Source organism: Lagopus leucura, unplaced genomic scaffold (genome assembly GCF_019238085.1).
Source record: "Lagopus leucura isolate 7727_CA_CO unplaced genomic scaffold, USGS_WTPT01 Super-Scaffold_100016, whole genome shotgun sequence".
In the NCBI taxonomy this organism is placed as follows: Eukaryota; Metazoa; Chordata; class Aves; order Galliformes; family Phasianidae; genus Lagopus; species Lagopus leucura.
Genome location: NW_024962270.1, coordinates 11,223,400 through 11,249,471, shown reverse-complemented (window position 1 = coordinate 11,249,471; position 26,072 = coordinate 11,223,400). Strand labels below are relative to the sequence as shown.

Here is a 26,072-nt window from a genome sequence, read left to right as displayed (position 1 = left end):
ATCCCAAATATAAGTAATAGTAACAGTTTCAATGTGCAGCACATTAATCACAATCAGAAGACACTGACATGATAGTTCCTGCTAAGGTGCTTGCTGAAGAAGCAAACAGACACAGACATTACAGGCAGTGAGCAAGCAGATAATAGTTTTTCATTCTGAAGATGAAGTCCCTATGGCATAATCCAGGTTTTATAGAAGCCAAGGGCAAAATTCAGTCACTTCAACAAAGTCATGCAGAGACCAGCAGTATCAATCAATAAAGAAAACTCTCAATTTAATCTAGACAAGAGGTGCTGCTAAGGTCTCACTAGAATCACTGAAACACAGCAGAGGAAGGTGTTCAATTCAGTACAGAAAAAAAGCATATACACACCTTTGAGAATATACCTTCACTTCTCTGCATCAGCTACACATCTGTAGTTGAGTATTCCCAGTAGCTCAAAAGCATCCTGCCTTATACTGCAGGACTCAACCAAACCTTTAAGACCTGCACATAGCTGGGCTTTTTGTTTCTTTTTTAGTTAATACAAAAGGTAAATTTGAGAACAAACCACACACACATGGTTTCCTCTTAGTTTTGGCTCTTCTCTTTCCTGTTCTCCAAGAAAAATTACGAACCATTCATTTATAGATATAAACAATTCAGCTACTTGAGATTGGACCAATTTCCCCTTGCTACTGTGAGTTTTACTTTCCTCACATACAAGTTACAAATTACTCTGAAAACATGGAGAGAGCTACAATGAACAATTAATTGAGTTGCATGATTAATTTGCTTCTAGCATTCCAGGCACAAATATTTATCTGCTCTGCTCATACGTTCTTATTTCCTATAGTGTTTTTACAAAGATTGTATTTTCCTTAAGAAAAAATAAACAAAAAAGAAGCAAACAAAACATTTGATGTCTTGGTGAGGGCACTAGATTTAATTGCAAGAAGTTAGATTTTACATTGCCATCACTCTGCCTACACACCAGGCCCCCAAAAGTATTAAAGAGAAATTAAATTAAGAAACCACAACAATTTCTGAGATGCTTTCGTCAACAGAGCAACCTGTAGAGTGACATACTCACAGACAGATCCAGAAAATGAAGAATATATTCTCAGAACATATTTCTGTTTTGACTGATGTACTACAGATAGGTATTCTTAATTAAACAGAGGGATGATCTAAACAGCCCTACTGCTGGAGTTACCTCACACTGTTATTAGAGAGCCATCAACAGTAAAAAAGCATCATCAGGCTGTACTGAATGCTTCCTTTTCATCTTCATAGAGTAAGGCACGACTTTCATTTTGGACAGCAAAATGACAGATAGACTTCTGTCTGGGTTGTACACTGACAAGAAATGAATGGAAAAAGGGAGGACAAATAGACTAACAATTGTTTCAGCATAGAGAAGATGGTGGGAGTGGAGTAGTACGAACAGCATCTCATCACTGGGGAGTGAGCACTCATTACCTTTGGGCGCTTCCATTCAACTTTCCCTCGTGGGGCTTTTTGATAGAAAAGGGACTCATCTGAGGCTGGAAATTCAGGATCTTCGAAGAGCCGTCTCTGCTGGATACATTGCCTTTTCAGCTCGTGGTACTTCTGATCTCTGAAGAGTTGAACTGATGAAGACATATCTTTCTGTACAGGTAAGATGAATATTGGCTTATGTAAATTATGAAGCCTCAGCATAGTGAAGCCCTCACAAGCATTTGACAACAGAGCATATAATTTGTTCTAAACAAGATTAATTACTGATTTCTGTTTATGAAACAGATTATAAATTCAATTGTGCTATGTAGTAGACTTAAAAAATATAGAACAGTGTATATGTATAAGGATACCACTTTTGACTGAAGAGAACTCTTACTAGGAAAGAAATTAAAGGTTCCAGGTAAGAAACAAATATAGCACTTTGCTTTGTCTAATGGATTAGAAATGTAACAGAGTGGATCTTGGCCCTCAGTTTACGGTGCATGTGAAGAGCGAGGCCATCTCCATCCCTGCATTCTTCTATTGGCCACTAACACTTCAATTATCTTCTGCAACTCTTATGCCTACTTAGAATGGAAAACAGATTTCCACAGTTATCCATCTTAATTAAAGTGACAATGCTTCAGCTAGCATTGCTGTCCTTGATTTTCGTGTTACGTTCCAGGCAGCCAAATTCCCAGAAGTAGCAAACATTTGCAAATATTGTTGAGAATAATAATAACCACTAGCAAAGAGAGGGGAAAAAAATAACAAAAAACTTGCTTTCAGCCCTTGGTTCCAAGAATCATGACTATCTAGCTTTGGAAGTCTAGTCATAGTCACAGAGCTGAAATAAGTTGCTTAAGATGATTCTAAAAATCAAAAATTGACCACATAAATTACTCAGGACAGTCTGAAGCCTAGGGAACATGAGGGATGAAGATGCTCCCATCTTTGTAAGGGCACTATTTGAAGAAAGCGAAGAGTGTGTTTGAACTTACTCTGTATGGAACACTTCTTTTGTACAGCAATTTCTTTCCTCTTCCTTCCTAGTATGGGTTAAGGATGTATCTCCCTTTCCTCGAGGTATCTATAGCAATAAAGACAAACACAGGTTACCTCACACCAGCTATAAGAGCTGAAACCACATGCCTGCAACAGAGAACGGTGTTATGTTGTCCTAGCAGCCTACTTGCTGTGTTGTGGTGCAGTGATCTCAGCCTGTGATCCCTGAGCAATGTGCATTACACACTGCATAAGATCCCACAGATTTGCAGAAAACTGAACGAAGCCAGGCACAAGCATTTCCCAGCAGGCAAGCGAACACAATAGGGGAAACAGAAAGAAGTAACGAGGAACACTTGGAAACATCAAATTTGCGATGGCTGCTTTTGTGCGTGAAAGACAGCTACTGTGGCCAAAACAACAACATAGGAATGGTTTTGAAACCCTCCCTCCCTTCTTCTCCCACTCCACTCCTTTCCTTCTCTCGCCCCAAACTAGGTAGCGTTTCAAGGATGTTCAGTGCTGCTCTACTGCTGCGCTCATGGGAATGGGTGCTCCTCCAACTCACTGCCATTCTTGCATCCACTCCAAAGCCTCCTAACCACACTCAAAGCAATTCTCCTGTAAGCACAAACTTGTTTCCATCAGCAGAATCTTACACAGTGAAGTGACAGAACAAGAAACAAGTCTATGTGATATTTGGGTGAAGCAAATATTAAATGCCTTTCTAGGCATTTAAATCCCCTCTTAGACCAAAAATCCAGAAATAATGTTGGCATACATCAGGACTGTAATTACTTGGAGTCAAATCCTAATACCACTGGGACAGAAAAATTTACTGTATCTTCAGCCAGGCCAAGGCTTCCCCTTTTTGAACAGGACCTTATATTCTGTTACTGTGCTATCCAGCTTCAATGAAATAAAACTGCATGCAATCAACAGTTCAAAAAAAAAAAAAAAAACCAAACTAATACTCTGCCATTTGTAATAATGTCCTTTTTTCTAATGTTTATTTTCTTGTTAATTATCCCCCTAAAACGTCACAAGACATCTCACTTATCAGATGGTTTCCCAAGACAAGATGAAATAGACTTGCTTCCCCTCACCAGCCAGTTCTTTAAAGTCAAATTATCAATTATAAGAAGATAGCTCAGGGACAAAAGAAAAGCATTAATTTGGCTAATCTCAGTAGAATACAGATTATCTCATGATAACTGGTATTCTTGCTTATTAAAAATTCTCCACAGGCTAAGTAAGATTCTAAACTGATCCTATCTGCAAGACACGCTTGTTTTCAGAATAGCCCCAGGCTGATCAGGTTTTCAGCTGCTATTGCCTAACTCATCAAGATTGGTCTTTAATGACTTTGCTCCCCCATCCTTTCTATCTTCTGGATTGGAACAGGAGACATTCCAGGATTAACACCCCCACACCCACTGCACCACAGCCAGTATTGCAACAACACACAGATTGCATTCATGAAATGATGACCTCAAGCTGCTGGCTGCGTTACCCTGGGCAGCACACCCTAGGGGGAATGCACCCGAGGAGAAGGAAGCTGCCACCCAGCCTCTTGCAGACTCCCCGTGCTGTCCTGAGCAAGGGGCTGTGCACAACCAAGGGGCTGACCGCAGTCTCTAAAACAGCCAGAGCACGGAGACTGAGGGATGGGCTCATTCTCTCCCAGGGTGTTCACCCACCAGAACACAGCCCGACTTGATCAAGACAGGCAGAAAGCCCCCAGTTCCCACTCCACTGACTTGTTTTAAAGCAGGTCCCAGCTGCTGCCCCTCAGTTGAGCACTGAAGCTCTCAAATTACCCAGCTGTGCTCTCCGTCCAATCTCAAGTTCACAGTATGCATTAAGATAGCCTTCCCTGCTCTTCAACTGATTTATCTTCGGTTCTGCTGGCACTCACAGCGCGCAGCCGCACTTGAGGAAAACACGAAGGCAGGCTTGGCAGCTGCTCTGTCCAGGATTCCCTACACTGTCATGTGCCATAGCATGAGCTGCGTACAGCACAGAGACAGCTCAGCAGTGCAGTCCTAAAAATATCGTACCGCATTTTAGAGACTGTATGATCAATGAGTGTACAGATGTATGAGAAGCGTACAGAGAAGTTAGGCTGGTCTTTAGAGAGCATATAGCTGGAAAGATTATTACATTGGAAAGGGATAATGGGAAATGAATGGAAAAGCCTACCCGTGTCCTGGGCTTGCAGAAGAAGACTCCAAGAGGCACGATCTCCTCTAGCAGTCAGTCCTTAAATAGGGTCTAGGAGAGGTGGAGCCAGGCTCCAGCCCTTCTGATCACACAGCTGAATTGCCTTCACCTGTGCTCCCACATTGCTCGCCTCAGGTGATCAATCAGAGGTTCAGGCCATGATTCAATAGTTCCCATACAAAGACCCTTGGCCACTCTGTCAAGGGAAGGAGATCACTCTAGAAGGACAGAAGGCAAAGAAGAAAAGAGGGGGAAAAAAAAAAAAAAAAAAACAACAAAAACAACCCAGCTCTAAACGTTAGATATCATGCTTTTGCTGATTGTTCTTTGTCTGACTGTATTTAACAGCTTAGTTCTTTTCTCTTTTCTGGTCTCTGAGCTGAGCTCCCCAGCAGTTCAGCACAGCTGACCCCAAGGCTTCTCTGGAGCCATGACTAGCCCCTTAAGCCAGGAGGAGTATAGAAGGTCCTGCAACTCTTGACTTTCAAACACCAAGCTTTAAGGTCTTTCTCTTACCCCCCCCTTTTCCAGCAGAATACTTATTTCAACCAGCACAACCACTTCAAGCAGCACAGTGAAGCCAAGTCGCTACAGGTCCCCTCTTCCAAAAGACTCCACCCAAGGTTTCCCCTCAGCCTGGCAGTACAACCACTGTGCCCTTACTCACAGTTCACACTCAGAGATGCTTCCTCCATCAGAGTGAGCAAGGCTCTGTCTTAATCACATTCAACAGAGCTGCAAATACCAGCTCCTGGCAGCCTTAAATTAAAGGGACATCTACTTGAAATGCAGTTCTTCACAAGATCTGTAAGTATTATTCTCACTCTGGAGAGCCCCAGTCAACCACTCTTTCTTTACACTCACATTTTCCCATCTTAAATGTTCTCCTCCCAGCTGCTCCGCAGAGGGTCCACAACAAACAGGGCTGACTAACTGTTCAGACAGCCTGAGTGAAAATTACACCCTGGCTGCCATTAAAGCCGTGCAGTGAACACACAAGAACTAACACAAAAAGTCATCTCTTTTAAGCCTATTTGTGTTGCTGTGTGTAACTAACTAAGCAACGTGCAGGATAAAAAGTCAGAGAGGAGTTGCTGAAGCTGTGGAGCTAGCCGCCCCGTACACGAACCCCTCTCACTGCCATCCCCACAGGAGGGGTGCAGGGATAGCACTGAGCTGGTTTTGCCTTACAGAAAGCAATAATTTTCCTTCCAAAGGTGAACGCTGCCAAGCAGCTGCAGCAAAACCTCTGTTCTAGATGGAACTCCTCTTCAAGGAAGAGTCTTGGCATGCTATGCTACATTAATTCTGCCACATACCCCACTTCTCTGTTCCAACTGAAGGATTCAAAGGAGTTTTCATGCACAGTGACAGGACCAAAAGGGCAAAGTAAACTTCTAGTTGATATTTAACTCCACAGTGGAACAAGACACTGCTCCTTCCAACAAGCGGCACCCCCAGCCTCAGCACTGCACCCCTGTTCCAGGAGCCCCTGCCTGGGCTGAGCAGGGGGATGCCAGCAGGAACACACACTGTGCTCTGGAGTAGCACCCCAATTTTAACATATTATCCCTTTGCTAGCACCGAGCTTGCTTTTCTTTCGTGCAAATGGCAACGTTACCAGTAACAACCAGTATTTGGTTCTCGGGTTCCCCTTTTGGAACTGGAGTTGTGAGCTGCCTCAATATTGCGGAAAAGCTCTAACTCAAAGCTGTACTCTTTCAGAAACAATCTATCACTCAGCCTCAGAGCCACTGTTTGGATTATAACAGCAATACAGAGACTCAAGTGCTTAACTGTTTGCAAACATAGCTGCTTAGTGCTTTTGCAAACATCTCTTCCTCAGAACTCCTAGCTTGCTTCAGAGCAACCAAGCCAGGGAGTGCCTCCAGAAAAGCAGCCAAAAGCTTTAAATTACTCTGAACTGTTTTCCTATAAAACTCCTAATTGAAAATGCTTCCAGGACTTCAGCTGGAAAAGGTTATTTCCTTCTGTTATAGGTTATAACTTCTCCTTCTGTGCAGAAGGTCCTTACAAAACAGTGACTCTGCAAATTTGCATTATGCGTTGGGGAATTTAAAGTGGTTGCAAAACTTCTGCTTCAATACACAGCGGCTTCATGATCTTGATCATTACTTTCCTACTAATGCATCAGCAGCATCACTGCCCATTACATTAAACATTCCTACTGGAGACATTTACTCATTCGTATTCTTTAAACATTTCAACACACTAACTGCACTGGGAGTCTGTATGCTATAATGTGTATCCTCTGCTCTTTGGCATCAACTGATTTAAAGCACAAAGTCAGTGTTAAATTCATATTTTGTGGATATGCGATTGCATTAATAAGAGCATGCTCAATTCAGGTCAAATTTGCTACACAGGGTATTTCACAGCACTGAGGTCCCATGGTCTTTCTCAGTTTGGCATAGCAACGCTCTCATTACAGGACGAAACACCAAGTGTTATTGCAACCTTTGAAACAGCACAGCGGTGCCATGTTAGCCATCCTATCATCCAGCTTTTGAATTTTCTACAAAATAAGATTAATTTCACTATTTATGGCCCTCAGTACTTCAATAGGTATATAAAGGTTTCTCTGTCTCAGCTCAAGAATTCACTGCAGGAAAGAAACACAAGGTTTTCTTTTTTCTAATACAAACAGTAAGATGCCAACATTGTGCTGCTGCTCAGTTTTGCCATACTTTGCATTCAAATCGATAGATCAAAGATCACATATTTTCAGCTGAGAACATCTGCTTCCAAGCACAAATTTGGGGGAGGCTAACTAGATAGCAGGAGGAGGACTGGCCACAACTGTCTGCTTTCATGGATGGTATTGAGGAGCAGCAGAATCTCCTGGCTACAAACCAAAGTTTTGCTATGATAACATTAATCACAACATGTTCCTTTTCTTCTACTGCAACATGATAGTGCTCAACTAGGGTTTTTTTTCAGGGCTCACCGAGACAGAAAGTTTTCATATACCAGTAACTGGAAGACAGGATACAGCTTCTAATGCAAAGCCCACATCCAGCAGAATGGCTCAGGGAGAGGAGTTTCAAGACCAACTGCGCCCTTCCAGCGAGCCCAAGAGCTGAACAGGAGCCCTACCAGGAATCTTACTATTTATTTTCAGTTTGTAATCCTCACTGCAATCCACACTGATTCCCCTGCCCTCATGAGACACAAGCTGCACACAGAGCTACCTGTCCCACCGCTAGCATGCTTGCAGGGTGGCAGTGAGGGGACAGAACACAGCTCTAAGTCACTGAGTGCTGACACACGGCAGCAATAATTCAAGGCAAGTGCTAACCAGCAGTCTTGTTATCTCTCAGATGCAGAGGAATACACGAGAAACTACAAATGCAGTGCTGAAGCATCACCCCTTTCTTCCAACCATTCTTCTAGTTGGGCCACAGCCAGCAAAAATGCAAACGGCATTCTTACCCTGCAGAATGGCAGTGCTGGATTCACAGCTTTAGCAAAGTAAATCCTTTGGAGTGTGAATTGCTGGCTAATTGCACCACCTCTCCCACAGTTGGAAGCACAGCTGTTCAGTGTTGGAGGGCACGAGCTGAGGGTGCTGGGGCTACACAGGTGGAGCAAACAGCAGCTGAGAAAAGCTGCACTTACAGGTGATTACTCGCGAGAGGGAAGGCTCCACCTGGCATGAGCAGATTGCCCCACAGCCTTCAACCCAACTGAAAAAGCATACAGTAGTTTTTTTGCTACCATGTTTTGTGTGACCCCTATCCCTATCCAAATGTAAGAATCAAACTCCTGCAGGGCTTTTTGCACCAAGAGCGTGAGCATCTTGGCCAGCGGGGCAATTTCATTGGCAGCCACTACTGGAAATCTACACTGCACCAAGCAGCTCTCTCTGAGTAACATAAGGCAGGCAGTTAAGTTTTTCTGAGTACATTTTAGCCCCAAGACACCCGTGTTTTGCCTGTGTTCCGCTGCAGATGCACAAGTCCCTTGTTAGATCTCAGTCAGCATTCAGAAATTCAAAACACTCCGCACATCTGGGCTCGAAGGGGCTCTATAGAGCAGGCAGGGTGACAGTACAAGAATGAACACAGAGCACAAAAGTGGAACAGCAGGAAATGCTTTTCTAAATAGCTGCGCACCAACACTGCCGATGTGCGTTAGAAGTGCATGCCCAGGGATGCTGCTTCTCTTTCACGTCAGAGATTGCCACACACCTAATTTTGGTGCTGTTTCCCTAGAGGAAGGAAACCTGTTTGGGCCTGTATATGTTGCACAGAGTTCAATTTTGTCCATCTTGATTCTAAGCTAACATATTTCTCTTGTTACCGACAAGCAAGTGAAGACAAAAAGTGGCCAAAGGGCACATTTAAAAAAAACATCCAGGCCAACCAGATCTCCCAATCTGCACAGGCACCAGCATATTTTTAAACAACGTGACCCTCAGTGGCATCCACTACAGTCCTGATCCCAGAGAGATTTACAGCTAATTGCAGAGAGGTACCATTCCAGTTTTGAATTCAAAAGAAAGTAATTTAATATGATGGATGCTGATTGTTACAATTAACATTAATGCAAGTCAAGAGATCTATAACAAACTGTAAAGAAAATGCTAACAGCAATGTCAGCCAATTTGTTCCAGCCGTGCTTTTGTACTGAAATCATGGGAAACAATTCTCTTTAGAATTCCAATATCTCTCCATCCTGTCTTTTCATAAAAGCTAGTTCAAAAAAGGTCTACAATCAAATTAATGGGTAACTCTGTCAGGCTACTCCATTATTTTATGCATCCACTTATCTACTATTGTAGACACAGTATAAAAGTCTCTGCTCTGGAAAAAATAAGAAAGATGAAAATACCCACTTGAATTTCCACAGTGAAAGAATCCACACTGAGAACTGGCATAACTTCAGAAGATCAGAAACAGTATGGAAAATGGAATTATATGAGAACTGAGATTAAATCACACTTCATCATTCTGACCCCCTTATTTGGTATAACTGATAAAGATGGCTGTGTTGGTGCTTGGCTGGTTATTCCAGAAGTAATGAGAGCAGCCACACTTTGCAGTAAATCACAGTGACTGCTTGGCTCAGTGTTAGCATACAACTGCGATGCCACGCTCTGTAAGAAATGTATCTTAAAGCAGTAGACAAAAGCATTCTGTCACTGTGCTTGCTGAAGTGCTGGTTACTAGTAACAAGTGTCCATCGTGGTGCTGAAGCTGTAAATCAAGTAAATAAAGGTTTCCTTAATACCTTCTGCACTTACCTAGCTGACATGGGTCCTGCTCCGAGGCACATCAAACTCCAAACAGACTCCTGCAAACAAAGATCCCCTCAGCTTCTTAACCTGAAACTCTTTGGATTGTACCAAGAGCACATCAGGAGAGGGGTGTGTTTCAGGATGACCCTTACAATGATGATGAGTCACAAGGGACTCCAGGAAACAATCTGAGCTGACCCAAAATGCAGTCTTGTTTATTCCTGGTAAATTGTTATCTGCAGTTGTGGCTGTAACTGGGAATGAATTTTTAAAGGAGGAGATGAGGCAAGGCTGCTTGGCAGGAGTTGCAGGCATTTTTTTGTACAGAAAACAGGGCAGATTAATGTGCATCATGAAAGAAATGATCCTTATTAGGCTGCGCACTGTTCCTCAGCTGCATAAAGCCACTGTCCAGGCCTTGGCCGCAGCGGGCCCTTCTGATAGTGGCCTGTCCAGGCTGTGGGGAAGAATCACACAGCATTTCTGTGGGACTTGCAGTTGGGTGGCGGTTAGCAGACCACGAGATGCTGCAAAACCCAACAGGTGGCTTTGTGCCCTCAAGCAGGATTGCTGTGGCAAGCCCAAAGCAGCCTTGGGGCTGGCTCTTGCACATTGCCAAGTTCTGTCTCCTTGTTTGACTGCAGTCTAGCATGTGCCTAAAAGATGCTATTTCTATTTCCCTTGCAGAAGGGAAAACAGCCTGAATGGGGAAGATGTCCTGGAAGAGCCTCAGAACTCCAGAGGTCCCAAGTTGTCCAGGAAGCAGAGCTGTTCCACAGCTGGGTCAAACAGCTCTTTGTGCCTGAGATGTCACAAAACTGCCCAGGCTCTCATGCACTTGTCCAGTCTTGCTCCTCTCCACTGGCACACAAGGGAAGACAGGCCAGTTCATATATAGAAATTGGGAAAATAACACATTTTTCTGTGCTGGGAAACTTAATTTTTAAAAAAGTTCAGAAATAAATTCCCCTTTAAAATTGGTTTTGGTGAAACAAGCTTCTCTGCATATTCCAGAGCCACAATTCCATAGCCACAATTTCATTCTGGGTAAATCCTGAACATTTGGGTTAACTTGATATGAAAGTTTTCTCATTTGAGGACTATAAAAAAAAATCACCTTCACCTTTAGGCAGCTTTCACTTACATTTTTGTAGATGTAGCCCAGTTCCTAAACAAGCATCACTTCAGTAGACATTGCAAATTGTCATTTGCACCAGTAGTCTTAAATATTCTCCCCGATTTGATTCTTCCATTTCATTCTTCCTATTATAGCATAGCTGGCCTGAGTTTGCAAATAGGCCCACTCCTCTCAAACCTTGCTATGCAGCAAATCTACTTGCCTAAAGGAATTTGATCTCAGGGGACAAGTTACATTCAAAAAACACTATGAAGACAAAGTGTTAAATAAGATCGTAAATCTCTGTTCTGCAAGGCTCACTGTAGGACTGCTTGGTTTCTTACAAAGCACTTACCCAGCTTCCTTTTGAAGGCATGCTGAAGTTTGGACAGAAAGTCCCTGGAAGCTGCCACTACAGCTCTAGCATGTAATGCATTAAAAAAAAAAAAAAAAAAAAAAAGCCCTACACAACAAAGCCATGTGTTTTCAATTTGTGATTGAGTAAACAGACTAGAGTTTAAATCATAATAAAAAAACAACGTCCTCCTATATACAACATGCATGCTGTGATTCATCTGCATGGTTGAGGGAAGAACATGGAAAATCACATGGGTACAACAAAATTCTGCTATTTTCTGAGGTGATAATTGTCACAGCTTATATAGACATGTTCTTGTGTAACTGCCTTTTGATCCACCATGGAACAAAACTATGAGAACTTTTTTATGTATTAATCTAGTGCCATAATCCAAGAATTACATGCAATTTATCTGGGCTGAGGAGGAGCTTCTCCTGAGGTCCCATAAGAAATCCCCTTAGAAAGGAAGCAAGATGAGTCTCACAAGCAGGCAACCGAGGGCAGGCAGACAGCTGTGTTCTCACTACAGAACCATGACCATATAAAGCCCACCTTGTAATTCAGTAGGATTGCACCAAAGTACTCAGAAAGACACGCTCACATACACTGGCATGATCTAGAAAGAGGTCTCACAAAGTGGAGACAACATGGCCTTTCAAACACAGTCCCTGAAGCTGTTGCCAGCAGCCTTTAGCCTGCCAGTGGAAGGTATTCTGAGCCCCATCATCACATGCTCTCCTAGGCTGCTTCGTACTGATGATTCAGCGTTGCTTCAGAACTCCTCGGTTTGCCAGCACAGACACAGGACTTGCTCCTCATCCCTGCAGCACACAGTTCTCCTGTGCTCCAAGACAGCATAGCCCAGACTGCGGCACGTGGCCAGATTGGTGCTGTGCTGACCAGCAGCGTCTCACCCAAGGCCCCTCACAGCTGCAGAGAGGACACAGCTGTGCTGCAGCAGGGTAGGACTGCTCATGACATGGCTGCCAATGACTACAAGGGATTGTTATCTAGAAGCAAGCACTGATTTTCTCTTCTCCACCCAACCCTGACTCAGGAGAGTTCCTCTTAGGGAAGGACTCTTCACAAAGAAGGACATGACAGCACAGTCATCTTCACTCCAGATTTGGGCTGTTTTGTACGGAGGCTGTTTTCATGCCTGTCAGAACTGCTACAACTGCACAGTGTCAGGGCAGCTTTGCCCAACTCACGACTTCACACCACAGACACCAGTCACCTTGCAATCACCTTGCACTGCCAGGTTCTTGTGTCCCACCAGAGTTACGCTCATCTATTATTCACCTAAATGCACAGGGCAATTTGTTAATAAAACATCAGGTGGTTTCCAGCAGAGATTCTCCTTAAAGCCTATGTGTTTATTCTACTCTTTAATTTAAGCTGCTCTGTAGAGAGGACCCCAAGAGGCAGAACTTGAAAACTAACCAAGCACACAAACAGCTTCCAGAGTTGCATATCCAGTTAAGGTCTGATTCCGCTCAACAGCAGCACTTTCAGTACCCAAAGGGCAGCTGTAAGAAAGGAGGCAGTTTAGCAGATCTGTCGAGGTAGTGTAGGAATGGAATGTTGTTTCTCCATTAGATATTGAAAAGGGGAAACTGATCTGAAGAAGCAGAGCACAATGTATTTGTATTTTGTAGCTTGTCCTTAGAAATAGCTGATGTGAAAAAGTAAAAATACCATATGTTTTAGTGGCAGATTTTAAAATATAGTTGCTGAATTATGTGATAATTCTTGCTTGCAAAACTGCAATAGTTTTTAAATGTTGTGAATAGTAGGGGTATACTATTATGGACTAGTAAGGCTATTCTGTATAGATAAGAGATAGGAAGAGATAAGTGTATCATAATAGGGCGTAGAAAATGTAACGCTGTTTTCGGTGAGCACTCCTGCTTGCAGGACACCCACCACTGCAATTGTGAATAAAATGTTTTCATCAGAGATACCATCCTGATAAATTATTTGGATGTTTCCAACATTAGGACAAGAGGAAATGGTTTCAAACTAAAAGAGGGGAGATTTAGACTGGATATAAGGAAGAAGCTTTTTACAATAAGGGCGGTGAGGCACTGGCACAGGTTGCCCAGGGAGGTGGTGGAATGTCCTGGAGACACTCGAGGTCAGGCTGGACAGGCTGTGAGCACCTGATGGAGCTGTAGGTGTCCCTGCTCACTGCAGGGCGGTTGGACTGATGGCAAACAAGCATCCCTTCCAACACAAACAGCTCTGTGATTCTAAGGGGCTGTGCTTTGCCTCGGACTGCAGCTCCCGGAAAAGCTCCGTGGCCACTCAGGGGTCTCAATGCAGGTGTACAGGATTTATCCTCTAATTGCATTAACCACAGAATGTCTAAATCTTCAGAAATAAAGGACTTGATTTTACATTAAGAAACACTTATGATTTTAACAGAATTTGGGGGAAATTAAAAACAAGTCAACACCGTCACTCCCTGAATTCCCTTTTAAAACAAGAGCTGAGACAGGTGTTTGCAATTATTCTTTGGGTAGGTCCATCATGGAGGAAACGGAGCCTGAAGCAGAGCAGAGGAAAATGGCTCCAGGACAGGCACAGCGTGAGAGAAAGTCCACAGCGCTTGACTGAATGGACATCAGCGGATCACCCGTGAGCCCCTCAGAGCACAGCCGCAGCACGGTGCCGGGCCCTGCGAGGAAACAACGGCACAGTCTCTGCAAAGACGCTCCCGCACTGCCTCGCAGCCGCTGCAGGCGGGCGCAGCACCGCGCACCTCCCCACCGGGGCCCAGAGCACCCGGGAGCGGCTCGGGCGCGCGGCTCGCTCCTCCTTCCCCCGCTGCTCTCTCCACCGCCGCTCGCTAGGTGGCAGCCTCGCCCGACGGTCGCGGCCGTTCCTCAAGGCAGGCGCTCTCCTTCCCGCCTCGGGCGCCGCCCGCCGCCATCTTCCTCTGAGGCTCGCCCTTCAGCCGGAGGGCGCAGCGCGGACCGAGTTTGGGGGATTCGCCGCTTTGGCCCGTCTCGCGGAGAGCCGGGTGTCCTCCTGCAGCTTTGTGTTGAGGGAGGAAAGCGGCTCGGGGTGTGGCGATGAGCAGCTGGGTCCGCGTCCCCCCGTGCCCTTGGGCACGTCCTCCGGCCTTCGCATGGCCGCGTTGATGAGGCGCTCATCAAAGCACACGGCGCTGACAGCGCGCGCAGCCCTTTGCTGCTTGTGTAGGCAGGCGGCAGACGGGCTGAAAAACGCATATGAAGGGGAAACTCCCTGAGGCTCACAGTGAACACAGGATTCCCTTCTCTTTGAGTTGCCGTTGGTATTCTGAGCGTTGTGTAAACATTAAATATTTAAAACATTGCCTGTAGCGTTCTTGTTTCTCGGAGGGATTTGGATAAAGCCGTTGCTGACTCAGGATCATGAGAACTACTCTCGGATGGAACCGTTTTCCATTCCCTGTGCAGCTGAGACTTCCAGGAGCAATGCACCTCTGCAGTGGGCTCAATTCATAGCCTCGTTTAACAGCAAGAGTTGGAAGGGGCTTTGGTCAGTTCCCACATCACTTATGGTCTCTGGGATGCTGCTGTGGAAGCACCATGTATAGGTTGAGCCATATATCGGTTTCATCGCATCAGCCACGATGATAGGTAAAATACAAGGCACCATGTTAAGGTGGAGTCTAACGATAGGTGGAACAAGCTATCTGCTGGAAATGGCTCCAAGCCTGTGCTCGTCAGATCCCAGCTATGCAGCTCATCTCACGTGCTGATAATGCAGCAGCTACCTTAGTTTCACATGTAAAACTCTTGGTTATTCATTCCCACCAGCACCTGAAGTAAGCAATTCCAAGTCCACTTTAGGCATCTGCCCTGTTCTGGCTCTGGCCCTAAGTGATGCTGCAGGTCACACAGAACGCTGTGGCTGTGTCAGTTGAAACCAGGTCTCCTGCGTCATAGCCCAGTGCTGTAATTACTCTTATTCTAGTGCAATTGCCCAGTAGTTTTACTGACAACTGATTTAATGTTCTGATCAGCCGCAGAACATCTTGAGTCATTTAGATTTCAAGATTGAGGGTATTCCGAGGAGACTTGTTTTTCTGTATCTAAATCTCCATCTCTAGTGTAATGGAATAAGCAATGACAGGGATGCTGTTCTTGTCCATGTGTGCCTGGGAGTCTGTCCCAGACTGCTCTGCCATGAAGTGGTAGCATAAAGAATGTATCTTATAGAAAGAGCTGTGAGAAGGGCACAGGAGGACACGTTTCCCCTCATTTTTCTGGCACATAACTACACTGCCTCCCCTCTCTGTCCCATTTCGCACCCAAAGGACAATCCATTCATTTGCAGAGCTACAAAAGCTTGGCCTCATCTCACTGCATTTCACTCATCTTCCTGTTGTATGTGCACAGTAATACATGGGTGGGCGACCTCATTTGAGAGCTGATTTCATTATAAATCAAGTGTGTTCCTCCCCGCACATATCTCGTAGTTATCTCTTCTTCCCTGATGAGGACTTCTTAATTAAAGCATGAACAATTTGTGATAGAACAGCATTTTCCAAAGATTTTCTTTCCTGGGCAGAAAGTCATTGTTCTCCAAAGACTAGGCTGGTAAACTATTTATCATGACTCTGTTAATGCATCCTGTTCTAGTTGTTGTTCAGCTTTCTAAGCACTATTGCAAGAATCATATTTTACAGGCCGGTCATAGATTTGGCTGTGAACAGATGCAGTATTCCTACTTTGTAGGATTTTTTCCACTTTCTCTGTCAGGCTGCTGTACTGTATTAATACAAGCTCGGGTTAGCTTTACTGCCATACTTTACAACAAAACTGAAGCCATATATATCACCAAATTACATCTTTGCCCTGTTCCTGTTCCCAGGGAAGGGCAGTTGTATTTCCTGTTCCACCAGCAACTGAAGACTCCAGGAGATCATACTGTCTGTGGGGAGAAAGTCACTGATTGCTCCAGTGCGCTCTACCAAACCTTGGCAGTCTTACAGTGTCCCAAGAACACCCAGCCATGCAATGCCCTCATGCTGCCTTTGGGATCCAAGCTGGCGCTGCAGATCTGTGCAGCTCAGCTCCCTGCACCACGTCCCACTGTCTGGTGTACACTGGAGGCTTTTAATCCTGCTTCCTACATCCATATTTTTTAAGCTTTTAAGGCAACTAGAGCTGCAGGTCAGCCTAATGGAACTGATAAAACACTGATATAATTGAAGTATTGCCACTGGGAAGTTCAGACCACTAATGTGTTTTTGCAGCTCTCTGGAGGACCTCCCTGTGGTGATGAATGCTCTCATCATTCAGATATCTCTGCTTTTGAAGGTGGACAAACACTGATTGATATGTTGTCTGAAGATCAGCAAACAGCAGGCCTGCAGTAGTAACCCCTGAGAGAATTTTTCAAAATTGCAGAATTTTATGACACACAGTAAAAGAGAGCATCTGAGAAAGTGACCGGACTCGTAATTTGTTACCCAGGGCTCAAGAAGACCAAGATTTGAACACAGGCACAAAGCGTCGTTTCCAGCGTTAAAAAATCCTTCTCTGATTGACCCTCAGCCTCCACACTCTGTTAGAAGCAGTGAAGCTGCTGTGAAAAATTGGTGCTGTGTAAGTGGCAGCCTGAGTGCCACTGAACTGTTGTCAGGGACCTTCAGGAATAACCTTTTCTCCAGAGCTCCAGTTGCAATCCTAGCTGTCATTCTTGTGGTAACTAGAAGAACGGAGGTTTAATGATCTTAATGGCATTTCCCATGGCTGCATGTGGGTGCTAAAAGCATCCTCTGCACACTTAAAGTAGAAGATGACACGCGCACCAGGGATAGAGCACAGTCGTCAGAAGAAACAACTCAAATCTGTTTCAAACAGCTGTTCAGCTGCCAGCATCCATTTGGGTGCACTGACTGGGAAGACCTATGCTAAAAATATATCAGCTTCCAGCAAAAGTGACTTATTTTTACACGTTTAGCATCCTTTACTGGCTCCTGTGATTTCACTGTTTTATACCACATTGGTGGTTCAGCTAGACACTGTCCTGAGCAAAACAGGAGAATGTCCTTGGGAGAAGATGCTTCCTTGCAATGACAAACCACTCCAGTGAAACCCAGCTATAGCTGGTGGCCTAGAAACTGGAGTTTGGATGAGAGCCAGGGGTGAGAGAGGCCAAGGGGAGTAGATGTCACTACAGGGCTAGCGTTGTGTCTCCTAAAAAGGGGAAATTTAGACTGGATATTTTATATATTATTTTTTGCAATAAGGGCAATGAAGCACTGGCACATGTTGTCCAGAGACATGGTGGGCGCCCAGTCCCTGGAGACACTCACGGTCAGGCTGGACAGGGCTCTGAGAGCCTGATCAAGCTGTAGGTGTCCTTGTTCATTGCAGGGGAGCTGGAGTGATGACTTTCAAAGGTCCCTTCCAAGCATATGTTTCTATGATTCTACAGTGAGAGGTGCTTTGCAGGCTCCGGTTGTCCCACTGCTCAGACTGTGAGCATGTCACTGGTGTTCCTGATGGCTGCTTGCTCCATCCAGAGGTAAAATGTGTCTTGCAAAATCTTTCATGCTCTTCACCTCAAGGCAGATCAATAGAATTTGAAGTACTCAGTGCCTTATTACACTCCAGTATAAACTCAAAGAGCAACGTAAACTGAACAAAAATGTTTGCATCACACAATATGTGCTTCTTGCAGGTTTTGGAGGAATGGAGACACCCTGTGAAGTGGGTTTTTTCTGGCATCCGAGGGGAACAGTTTTATGTAAAACATTGATGAGAACTTTGAAATTTGGTAGACCTACTTCTGAATAAAAATACAGATTAAAGATGAGTGATTGGTGTTATTTTCAGTCAGATATGTGTGTATGGTGATTAAAACCATACAGCGTGTAACATTACTCCTACCCTCTCAAATGCACAGTTGATGTTGTAAGATTTAACACAAGGGCTCCAACTGTAATTCAGAGCATCACACAGAGACTGAGTGGGTGTTAGTCATGTTAACAATATTGCAAATACAGGGCTGAAAGCCTACAGATTTCAAGCCATTGGAGTTCTCTTACTTATTTTGGAACTGTAAAATTCAGTATTGCTGACCTGGTGCCTTAAAAAAAAAGAAAACCGAAAATGATATGGACTTGTTTTCTGGGTGGTTCACATCTGTTTGCAAGTGTGCAAGACCTGCATCATGGTAAAGGTGATGCTTTCATGGAAAACTATGCTTTTGAAGTTTCGGTGCACTTGGGAGAAAGATTGGGGCAGCAGAGCAGATGGCTGCTGTGGAAAACAAGGAACAGATCTGAGACTACCAAAGGAACTGTGCAAAGTATTTAGATTAGTTGACTCTTTTGAAGGTGTTTTATTTCCAGAAGAGATAAGATTATACTTCGCCACATAACAATGGAGCCAGAGAGTTGATGCTACAACCCTGTTCAGCATTTCATAGTGCTAAGCTGCCACAGCCCAGTTCTATTCCTCTTGGTCTGGCTGCCATATTTTGGGCTGGAATTTAAGGCCAGCAACCACAGAAAACTTGGATCATGTGCAGCTGGCAAGCCTGACAGGCAAAAAGTGTGTTTTCTTTGATTAGAACCATACTGTACTGCAAGCAATGGCTGAGCATCAAGTAATGGGGATTAGGTCTAGAGACCAGCCAGAGGTTTTCCAAGTGGGCCAAAACATTTGTTTCTGTCCAAACAACTGACACCACGTAGGGCCAACATGTTTAGACCTACAGCTCTTGGAAACAAACACTGTTTTGCTGCTCTGATGAGACTTTACATTCAGAAAAACCTGACACGCATTTCTATATAAACCTGGGCTGATGTAACAGGAAGGCTGGACATCAGAAACTTAATTTTGTTCTTATTTACATGGCTGTTAATCTGGAATAATCCATACGTGTCGGTGGGATTTATATTAAGACAGCAGCAGCATTTCCACAGGTTTCCAGCGCCAGCTGTTGATACACACTATGCCCATCTGGATTTCCAGTGACTACCTATAGGTTCTGGAATAGCTGTGATAGATGCACACAGTGGTGTGAGGGTTTATAACCTGCCATTTCCAGAATATTTTCCATAGGCACAAACACTAACTCTTATGGTTTTTTACTGATCTCATCTAATAAGCAGCTCCTCAAAAAGACAATAGAGTGTTTTGTTGGTATGCAAAAAGACAGAAGCAGAGTATTTTTTCCAGTACTTGTTCTGCCTTTCTGTTAACATTTGCTTCAGTTTCAATTCATGCACATTCAAATAAAGGCTGTTTTTCTTCTACTTGTTTTATTCTGGGAACTTTTTTTAGTGTGGTCTTTCACTGCAAACAGTGCTGTACTGTATGTGCTTTTTCTGTTCAGGCATGCCAAGATAATGACAAATGGGTGCCAGTAACTAGCCGCGTGGAGTGATATATTGGTAGCCCCAGTGCTGTCTGCTGCTTGGCATAGGGTCTCCTCTGGATCCAGACGGCAAAGAGCACAGCCCTCTTTGGACTGAAATGTGACCATAGAAAAAGAAAGAATAAAGGGCTCCATCTGAGCGTGTCTCTTTGGGAAGAATTGGAGCTCTTTCACGGCTGCCTGTTCTACAGCACGGATGAGCAGAGGTGACTCAACCACCTTTACTTTTAATTCTGCAGGTGTCAAGTTGATAAAACACAAAGTGATTTGCACTATATAAGTAAATGCGGAGGTCTAAGCCTTATTTTTCAGGCTTACAAAGAAAAATGTCATTGTCTTCACTGTGGTTCTGATGAGGTAGCTGTGAAAACAGAACTTGAGACATTTTTTAAGCTTGTGTAGAAATACAGAACAAACACAGCATCTCAAATCTTACAAAGCCTCCCAAAGCAAACCTGGGACCAAAAATCCCATGCTGCTGAAACCTTGTTGCTAAGGAAGAGGTCAGGCTAAGGGCCAGATCCTGCTGGTTTGAATCCACCGTTTTGACTGAAGTGCTGCACATAAGGAAGAAGTTGCCCTTGGCTTCTGCAGATCTCCTACACTGGGTCCCTTTAGTGAGAAGGATGGGTCCTTTACAGCTCAAGGCTGTTTCAGACAGACAGATGTGGGTCATAATTAATTTAAGACAGTCACATTTCATTGGTCTTTTTTCTGCATTTGTGCAAGTACAACCGGGATTCATTTGGGAAAGTCGACAAAGAACACCGAACAAGTACCCCTGTAATTTGTAAGACATAGTAAACACACACTATGCAAACAAAAGCATCAGAAAGGTTTTATCGGCCTAAATATTGAAACCAAATTTTATTTCTTGAAAATGACATTACACACATCTTGCAAATGTACATTTAGATGAGAAAACAATGAGTAACAAATATTGAGAGCAAAGCTAGAAAGTGGACAGGTTCTCTGCTGCATGGCATTGCATTACAAGAATACTCAGACCTGGGATGGTTATTACAAGTGGTAAAAACAGTTCACAACACCTCACAAAAATGGATTTTTTTTTTCTAGAAAGTCAAATCTTCTAACAAAAGGAAATTCTGCTAAGGGAGAAGAGGGGAATAAATGCATGGATCAAGGTAGACTTTGCAGTTTTGAGGCAGGGTTTTGCGGGGGATTTTTAAGTCCATTTCTTACAAAATCCATCTTTATCTGTGACCCCCTGTCTTTTTCTAGCCTTTATTTCCTGTCCTCATCTGCCAACAGAACCACGGCTATACAATAATAGGCCCTGTGTACTCAACCCAGAGCTTGGGAGTGTGGAGAAGGAGCTGCCTGCAGAACCCATAACAACATAATTCCTATATATCATCCACTATCTCCCCTCTGCTGTGTATCCAGGAAAATCAAAAAGTGCGTGCAAACTCTGCAAATCAGGGGCCGTGGGACTAGTCCCATGTCAAACAACCAGGTGTGGAAGCCACGGCCAGTAGCCCACGTGCCACATGCCTCAGCTGCAATGGATCATCAAGATCTCATTGTTCACCCGTGGTGCAAACTTCCAAGGATTAACTTGTTCCCCAGTTCAAGCAGAGGCAACAGGTGATTGTTCTCCATCTGTTTTATCTTGAAAGAGTCTAACCAAAGTGCCAAGGCAGAGCGCAGTGAGAAGTTCCCCAAGAGAATCTGTTGAGAACTGCTTTTCAAACCTCATTGTATATCACTTTATTTATGCCCAAATCTGTACTTGACAACCACGAGAGAGACAAAGATAGAATAGAGAGAGAGGGGGAGAATCTTTCCAGGAGGAAAGGAAAAGCTAATTAAGTGAAGTACAAGACCATGCATTTACTCTCAAAAGCTTGTTCACAAGCAAGCTAACATTTCTAACACTACAACCACTCATCTACATCTGTTTGCTAAGTAATCGAGTTCTACCTACAACTAGGGAGCAGAAGGGTTTTTTCTTTTCTTCCCCCTCCCTTTAAAACGTCAATAAAAATGTTTTCTGTACAAGCTGAATGGCACAAAAGGTGGTCAAAATGCTAAATAACTCACCACAAATGGAGAATGCAAAATTAGTTCAAAACATGCATGGACTGTGTACAGGTAAGCAAGGAATCATTGGCATAAAGCTGCAATATATTACAAGATGATACAATTGAGATCTTTTGGCATAACTTCTGCTTGTTCCATCCCTTTAAGAGAACTTCACATGAAAATCTGGAGTAAAGGGAACTCAAGTTATATACCCAAGCAGAAAGTTAACTATGGGCAACACTGTTTGAAGAGGAAAGCGTTTCCCCTCCCCTTCCACGTACTCCCCCAAAGTACAAAAGTCAACATAATGCTATGTGTAGCATTGCTGCAGGCTTGCCAAAAAGAAAGTTTAGATACATCTGTTTTAGGAGAACAAATGCATCATTTAAATTAATAGCTCTTTGTACAATGACATTAAATACCTTACTATTTAAATGAAATATGAAAATGAAATTTACCAATCCAAGAAAACAGTAACTCAACCCTTACCACCCATGTGTCCTCCAAGGTTATGTACACAGAGTTTAAAGTATACCAGCTAAACTTTAAACCCGGCTGCCCCTCCAACCCCCACCCACTGAATGGCAATAGAAAATACACTGTGGTCTCTCAGTCATACTATATTGCAGCTTTGTTATTAATGATGAAATCATACAAACTCGATGAATGACCTAAGACAGCAATCCGTGATCAGGTTCCAGTTCAGCTGCATCTCCCTCCCTCAAAACCACCTGTGGGCAGACTGGCAGCTCACAGAGAGCTGCAGAGTGCAGGGCTATGAGTGAAGGCAGGTCACGCTCTTCACAGAAGACTGGCATGAAGAACGCTGGCTTATTTGATGAGAGCCACTTACCTTAGCTTGAAATTGTATTTGTGATTAAGAAAATAGGCAAAGGCTAGTAACAGCAAAGTCAACAAGCTGATACTCCTGTCCTGTGCTTCTAGACTAGACGGTGTCATAGAATACAGAATATCAAGGAGGGGAGTTTGTACAGGGAATAGATTCATCTACATTGGCTTCTTTCTAGAAGACCCTGGATGTCTTCTAAATTGATCATCACAGCTGTACTAGTACTGCCACGGTGGTAAAACTGCTTGGATCACATGTAATTTAAATAAGAAGCAAACTAACAACAATTTTACATGTCAGAATTCAGCATGTAATTATAACTCACAGGCTTTCTTGTTCTTACATTCAATACTTCTGCTTCACCTTATCTCTAAACACCAATTAACAGTGCAATTAGTTCCCTAGACATTCTTCTTAAGGAGACACATTGTTAGATATCACACTAAATCTGGAAAAAGCTCTTCTGATGTAAAGAATGAAAAAAAAAAGAAAAAAAAAGCTGTTCTGCAACCCATCAGTGACTCTGGTCAGCACGACAGGGAGACAGAACATCACTCCATTCCAACTGCCACCTGCAAAGAGAAGAGTACTAAAGATCCATCTATACCTGCTGTGCAGAGGGTGGAAGCTGCTGGAGAAAAGCAGCCATGTTGGAATTTCCCAAAATGAAACAAAAACACGAAAACACTGAATGTTTCATAGGGATTCTCTGAAGGTAAAATTCTTCAGTTCTAGAACTGGGCCTGGAACCCAGCTAGGGCTCCATTTGGCTCATTACAGACATTTCTTCACTATGATTCTACACATGGGTTCCTCAGAAAACTGGGGGATTCGGAATGAGGATTTGGTTTGGGTCCACCCTTTCCAAGTGCCACCAACGTGTTTCACCCTGACTTCATGTATCAGGCAAATCACTTTGCTCTGCAGCCACCTCACTGCTCAAATGTGACTCACATTAATATAACTTCCTTATATATAACTTAGGCATGTGTTAATTGCAAGTAGAGATGGAAGAACCAGCTTGAATAAAATCAAAAGCAGCCATGAGCTTAGGTAAGTCACCTAAAACAGAACGGAACCTTCCTTTTATGTTCAGAGACATTTGGTAATACTTTTCTCTAAAAACTGAGCCAACCATAAGCCTCTATTCTGCTTGGCACTGGATGGGATTAGGGCAGAAAAATACCAAAATTAATAGAAGTGCTATTTTCTATAAGCCTGTCGGGCTTAGGGCATGTCTTGGTGGACTGAGGTGAGAAGGCAAGGTAGACTCTCTAGGACCAGAAAATGTAGAAGAGACCTTGATTTGCTATGCTGCTTGTTTCATTTTCAATCTTAAATGTTTTAAGATAATTAAACATGTGACATTATTTTAGCTTTATCATCAATTACAATAAAATTATAGAAAATATCTCCTATACATAACTTTCCATTAGAGGTTTATAAAAGAGATCACTTTCTAGCTGGGATAAATGTGATTTTTTCTGCAAAGTCTGCAGTTGTCAGCCAGGAAACCGAATCTGCACTTACCTAATCCATCACACAGTAATTACTAACAGTAATGAATCTCTGACATAGGAGACCAACCTTGGACCAAATGGATTTAGTTCCCATAATTACCGAGGAGCTTCTGCCTGTTTTAAACAATGAAGAATTAGGAGCTTTGGGTTTTGCTTGCGTTACACTGAGTGTCAGAGAATCTACAGAAACCAAGAGCTGCAATCCTTATGGAAAAAAAAAATTGAAAGTCTGAGAACAAGCAGCAAAAAAACGTATTCAAATAAATCGCCTCTTCTGCCTTTTAGCATTAAATTCACCAGTATTGTAACTCCACTGAATTTAAAAGAAAGATTATCATGAGAAAATCAGTGTTAAACACGGATCCTCTTGTTCACCATGGCCTTTCTACTGATTTATTGAATGCAACAGCTTTCGCATGTGTGGCTAGGGATTTCATGGACAAGATCATCATCAGCCCTTCTGCCTGCACAGCAATTCACGGTAACCTCTTCCAGAAGCCTGTCTGGACTTATCACCTTGGTGCAGCAGGGTTGATAGTTCTTCCAGTTTGCTGCACTCCACGGGAAGGGCCAGGAGGTTCCGAGTTGCCCTCATTATCCTTTCATACATGTCTTGCAATTCCCCAGTGTGCCAGACCTGCACTTTCCTGAGCCAGTGCATGCTGATGAAATTCTATTTCTGATCTAAAGGCAGGAATAAAAATAAAACCAACTGTAGCTTGATGCTGTCATTCAGCGAAGAGCTGGATTTTCCCTTCACCCTTTTAGAGATGACACAGACATCCATATGCCAGCAGGAGAGCAAAACAGGGGCAGACAAAGAATTTCAAACCAAGTTCTTCAGCCTGAGGCCAAGCGTGACCTTATTTCTGCCAGTGGGAGCGGGACACATGCTGTTGTGGCAGATAGCCTGCATCCTAGCTTAGATACCTGCAGGGGCAATAGCACTCTCAACATGCAGCCAGAAACCCCTGCTGCTTTTCCATCCAGACCCAAGCTGTAGATCCACAGCTTGCACTACCCCTTTTATTTCTCCTTGGAGTTTCTTGGCACTCATCTTTCTTTGTTCCCACACATCAATGCTGTTGATGTTTTCAGCGCACTGCCTCATGCTCTCCCTTCCATACGATTTTCTGTGATGTTCACGCTCATTTCATCACTCAGTAAAGATCTTGCAACAAATGCCCCCTACCATTCCTCTTGGAAACAAGTCTCTTTTCTTTGTTTATTGCAACAATAGCCATCATGGCATCTTTCTCCAGCAGTGCAGCTTTTTTTTTTCAGTTGACAGACTCTAATTGCTGCAAAGATTTGTTAATTCCCTTTGGGAATCCTCCTGCTTCAATTGTTTGAGTGGCAAACTGTCAGACCTAGGCAAGCTCTAAACTGGCCAGTGAGTTACAGTTCACTGAGTGATAGAGCAAGAGCCAGAATAAGTTTGTTAAGCAATGAAGATTGAAAGGCAATTCTTTCCCATGAACACTTTCTGAACAAGCAAGCTTTCAACAACAGACCCACTGTTTTCTTGGTAGAAGGCCTCTGAAATCATTAGACTTACTCATTATTTAAAAATACATGGCCTCATTTTCAGATGGTAACCTGCGTTGCCCCCTGACACACACATGTACAGGTAACAGAAAGAGGGGCAGTTGGGGACTGTGTTCAGGCCAGATGTGGCAGCTCCAGATGAGAGAACTTGGTTGTTGGATGTGGCCTTGTGCTTAGAGGCACTGCTGGCTCCCCAACTGGTTTGGGGGAACTAGAAGTGGTGTGTCTGTTTTTCACCATTACTAAAGTAATGAAGCATTTTTACATCTTGGTTTTTGGAGACTCCTGAAAA

The 26,072-nt window shown here is 43.6% G+C and overlaps 1 protein-coding gene across 6 annotated transcripts in view; it reads right to left on the bottom strand.

Moving 5' to 3' along the window:
- CAPN6 (calpain 6) overlaps positions 1 to 10,083 on the bottom strand; it is a 55,682-nt gene extending 45,599 nt beyond the window's left edge. For 2 of the 6 annotated variants that reach the window (XM_042876808.1, XM_042876813.1), the window contains exons 1-3: positions 9,960 to 10,081; positions 2,467 to 2,555; positions 1,463 to 1,633 (exon numbers count right to left, since the gene is read on the bottom strand). In XM_042876808.1, the coding sequence (XP_042732742.1) occupies positions 1,463 to 1,627 (165 nt within the window). In that variant the 5' untranslated portion in view covers positions 1,628 to 1,633; positions 2,467 to 2,555; positions 9,960 to 10,081. Of the gene's footprint in view, positions 1 to 1,462; positions 1,634 to 2,466; positions 2,556 to 4,672; positions 4,774 to 5,360; positions 5,382 to 9,959 lie in introns of those variants that run through there. The other 4 variants (XM_042876811.1, XM_042876810.1, XM_042876809.1 and 1 more) reach the window with 4 other exon arrangements.
- Between the last annotated feature and the right edge of the window lie 15,989 nt (positions 10,084 to 26,072).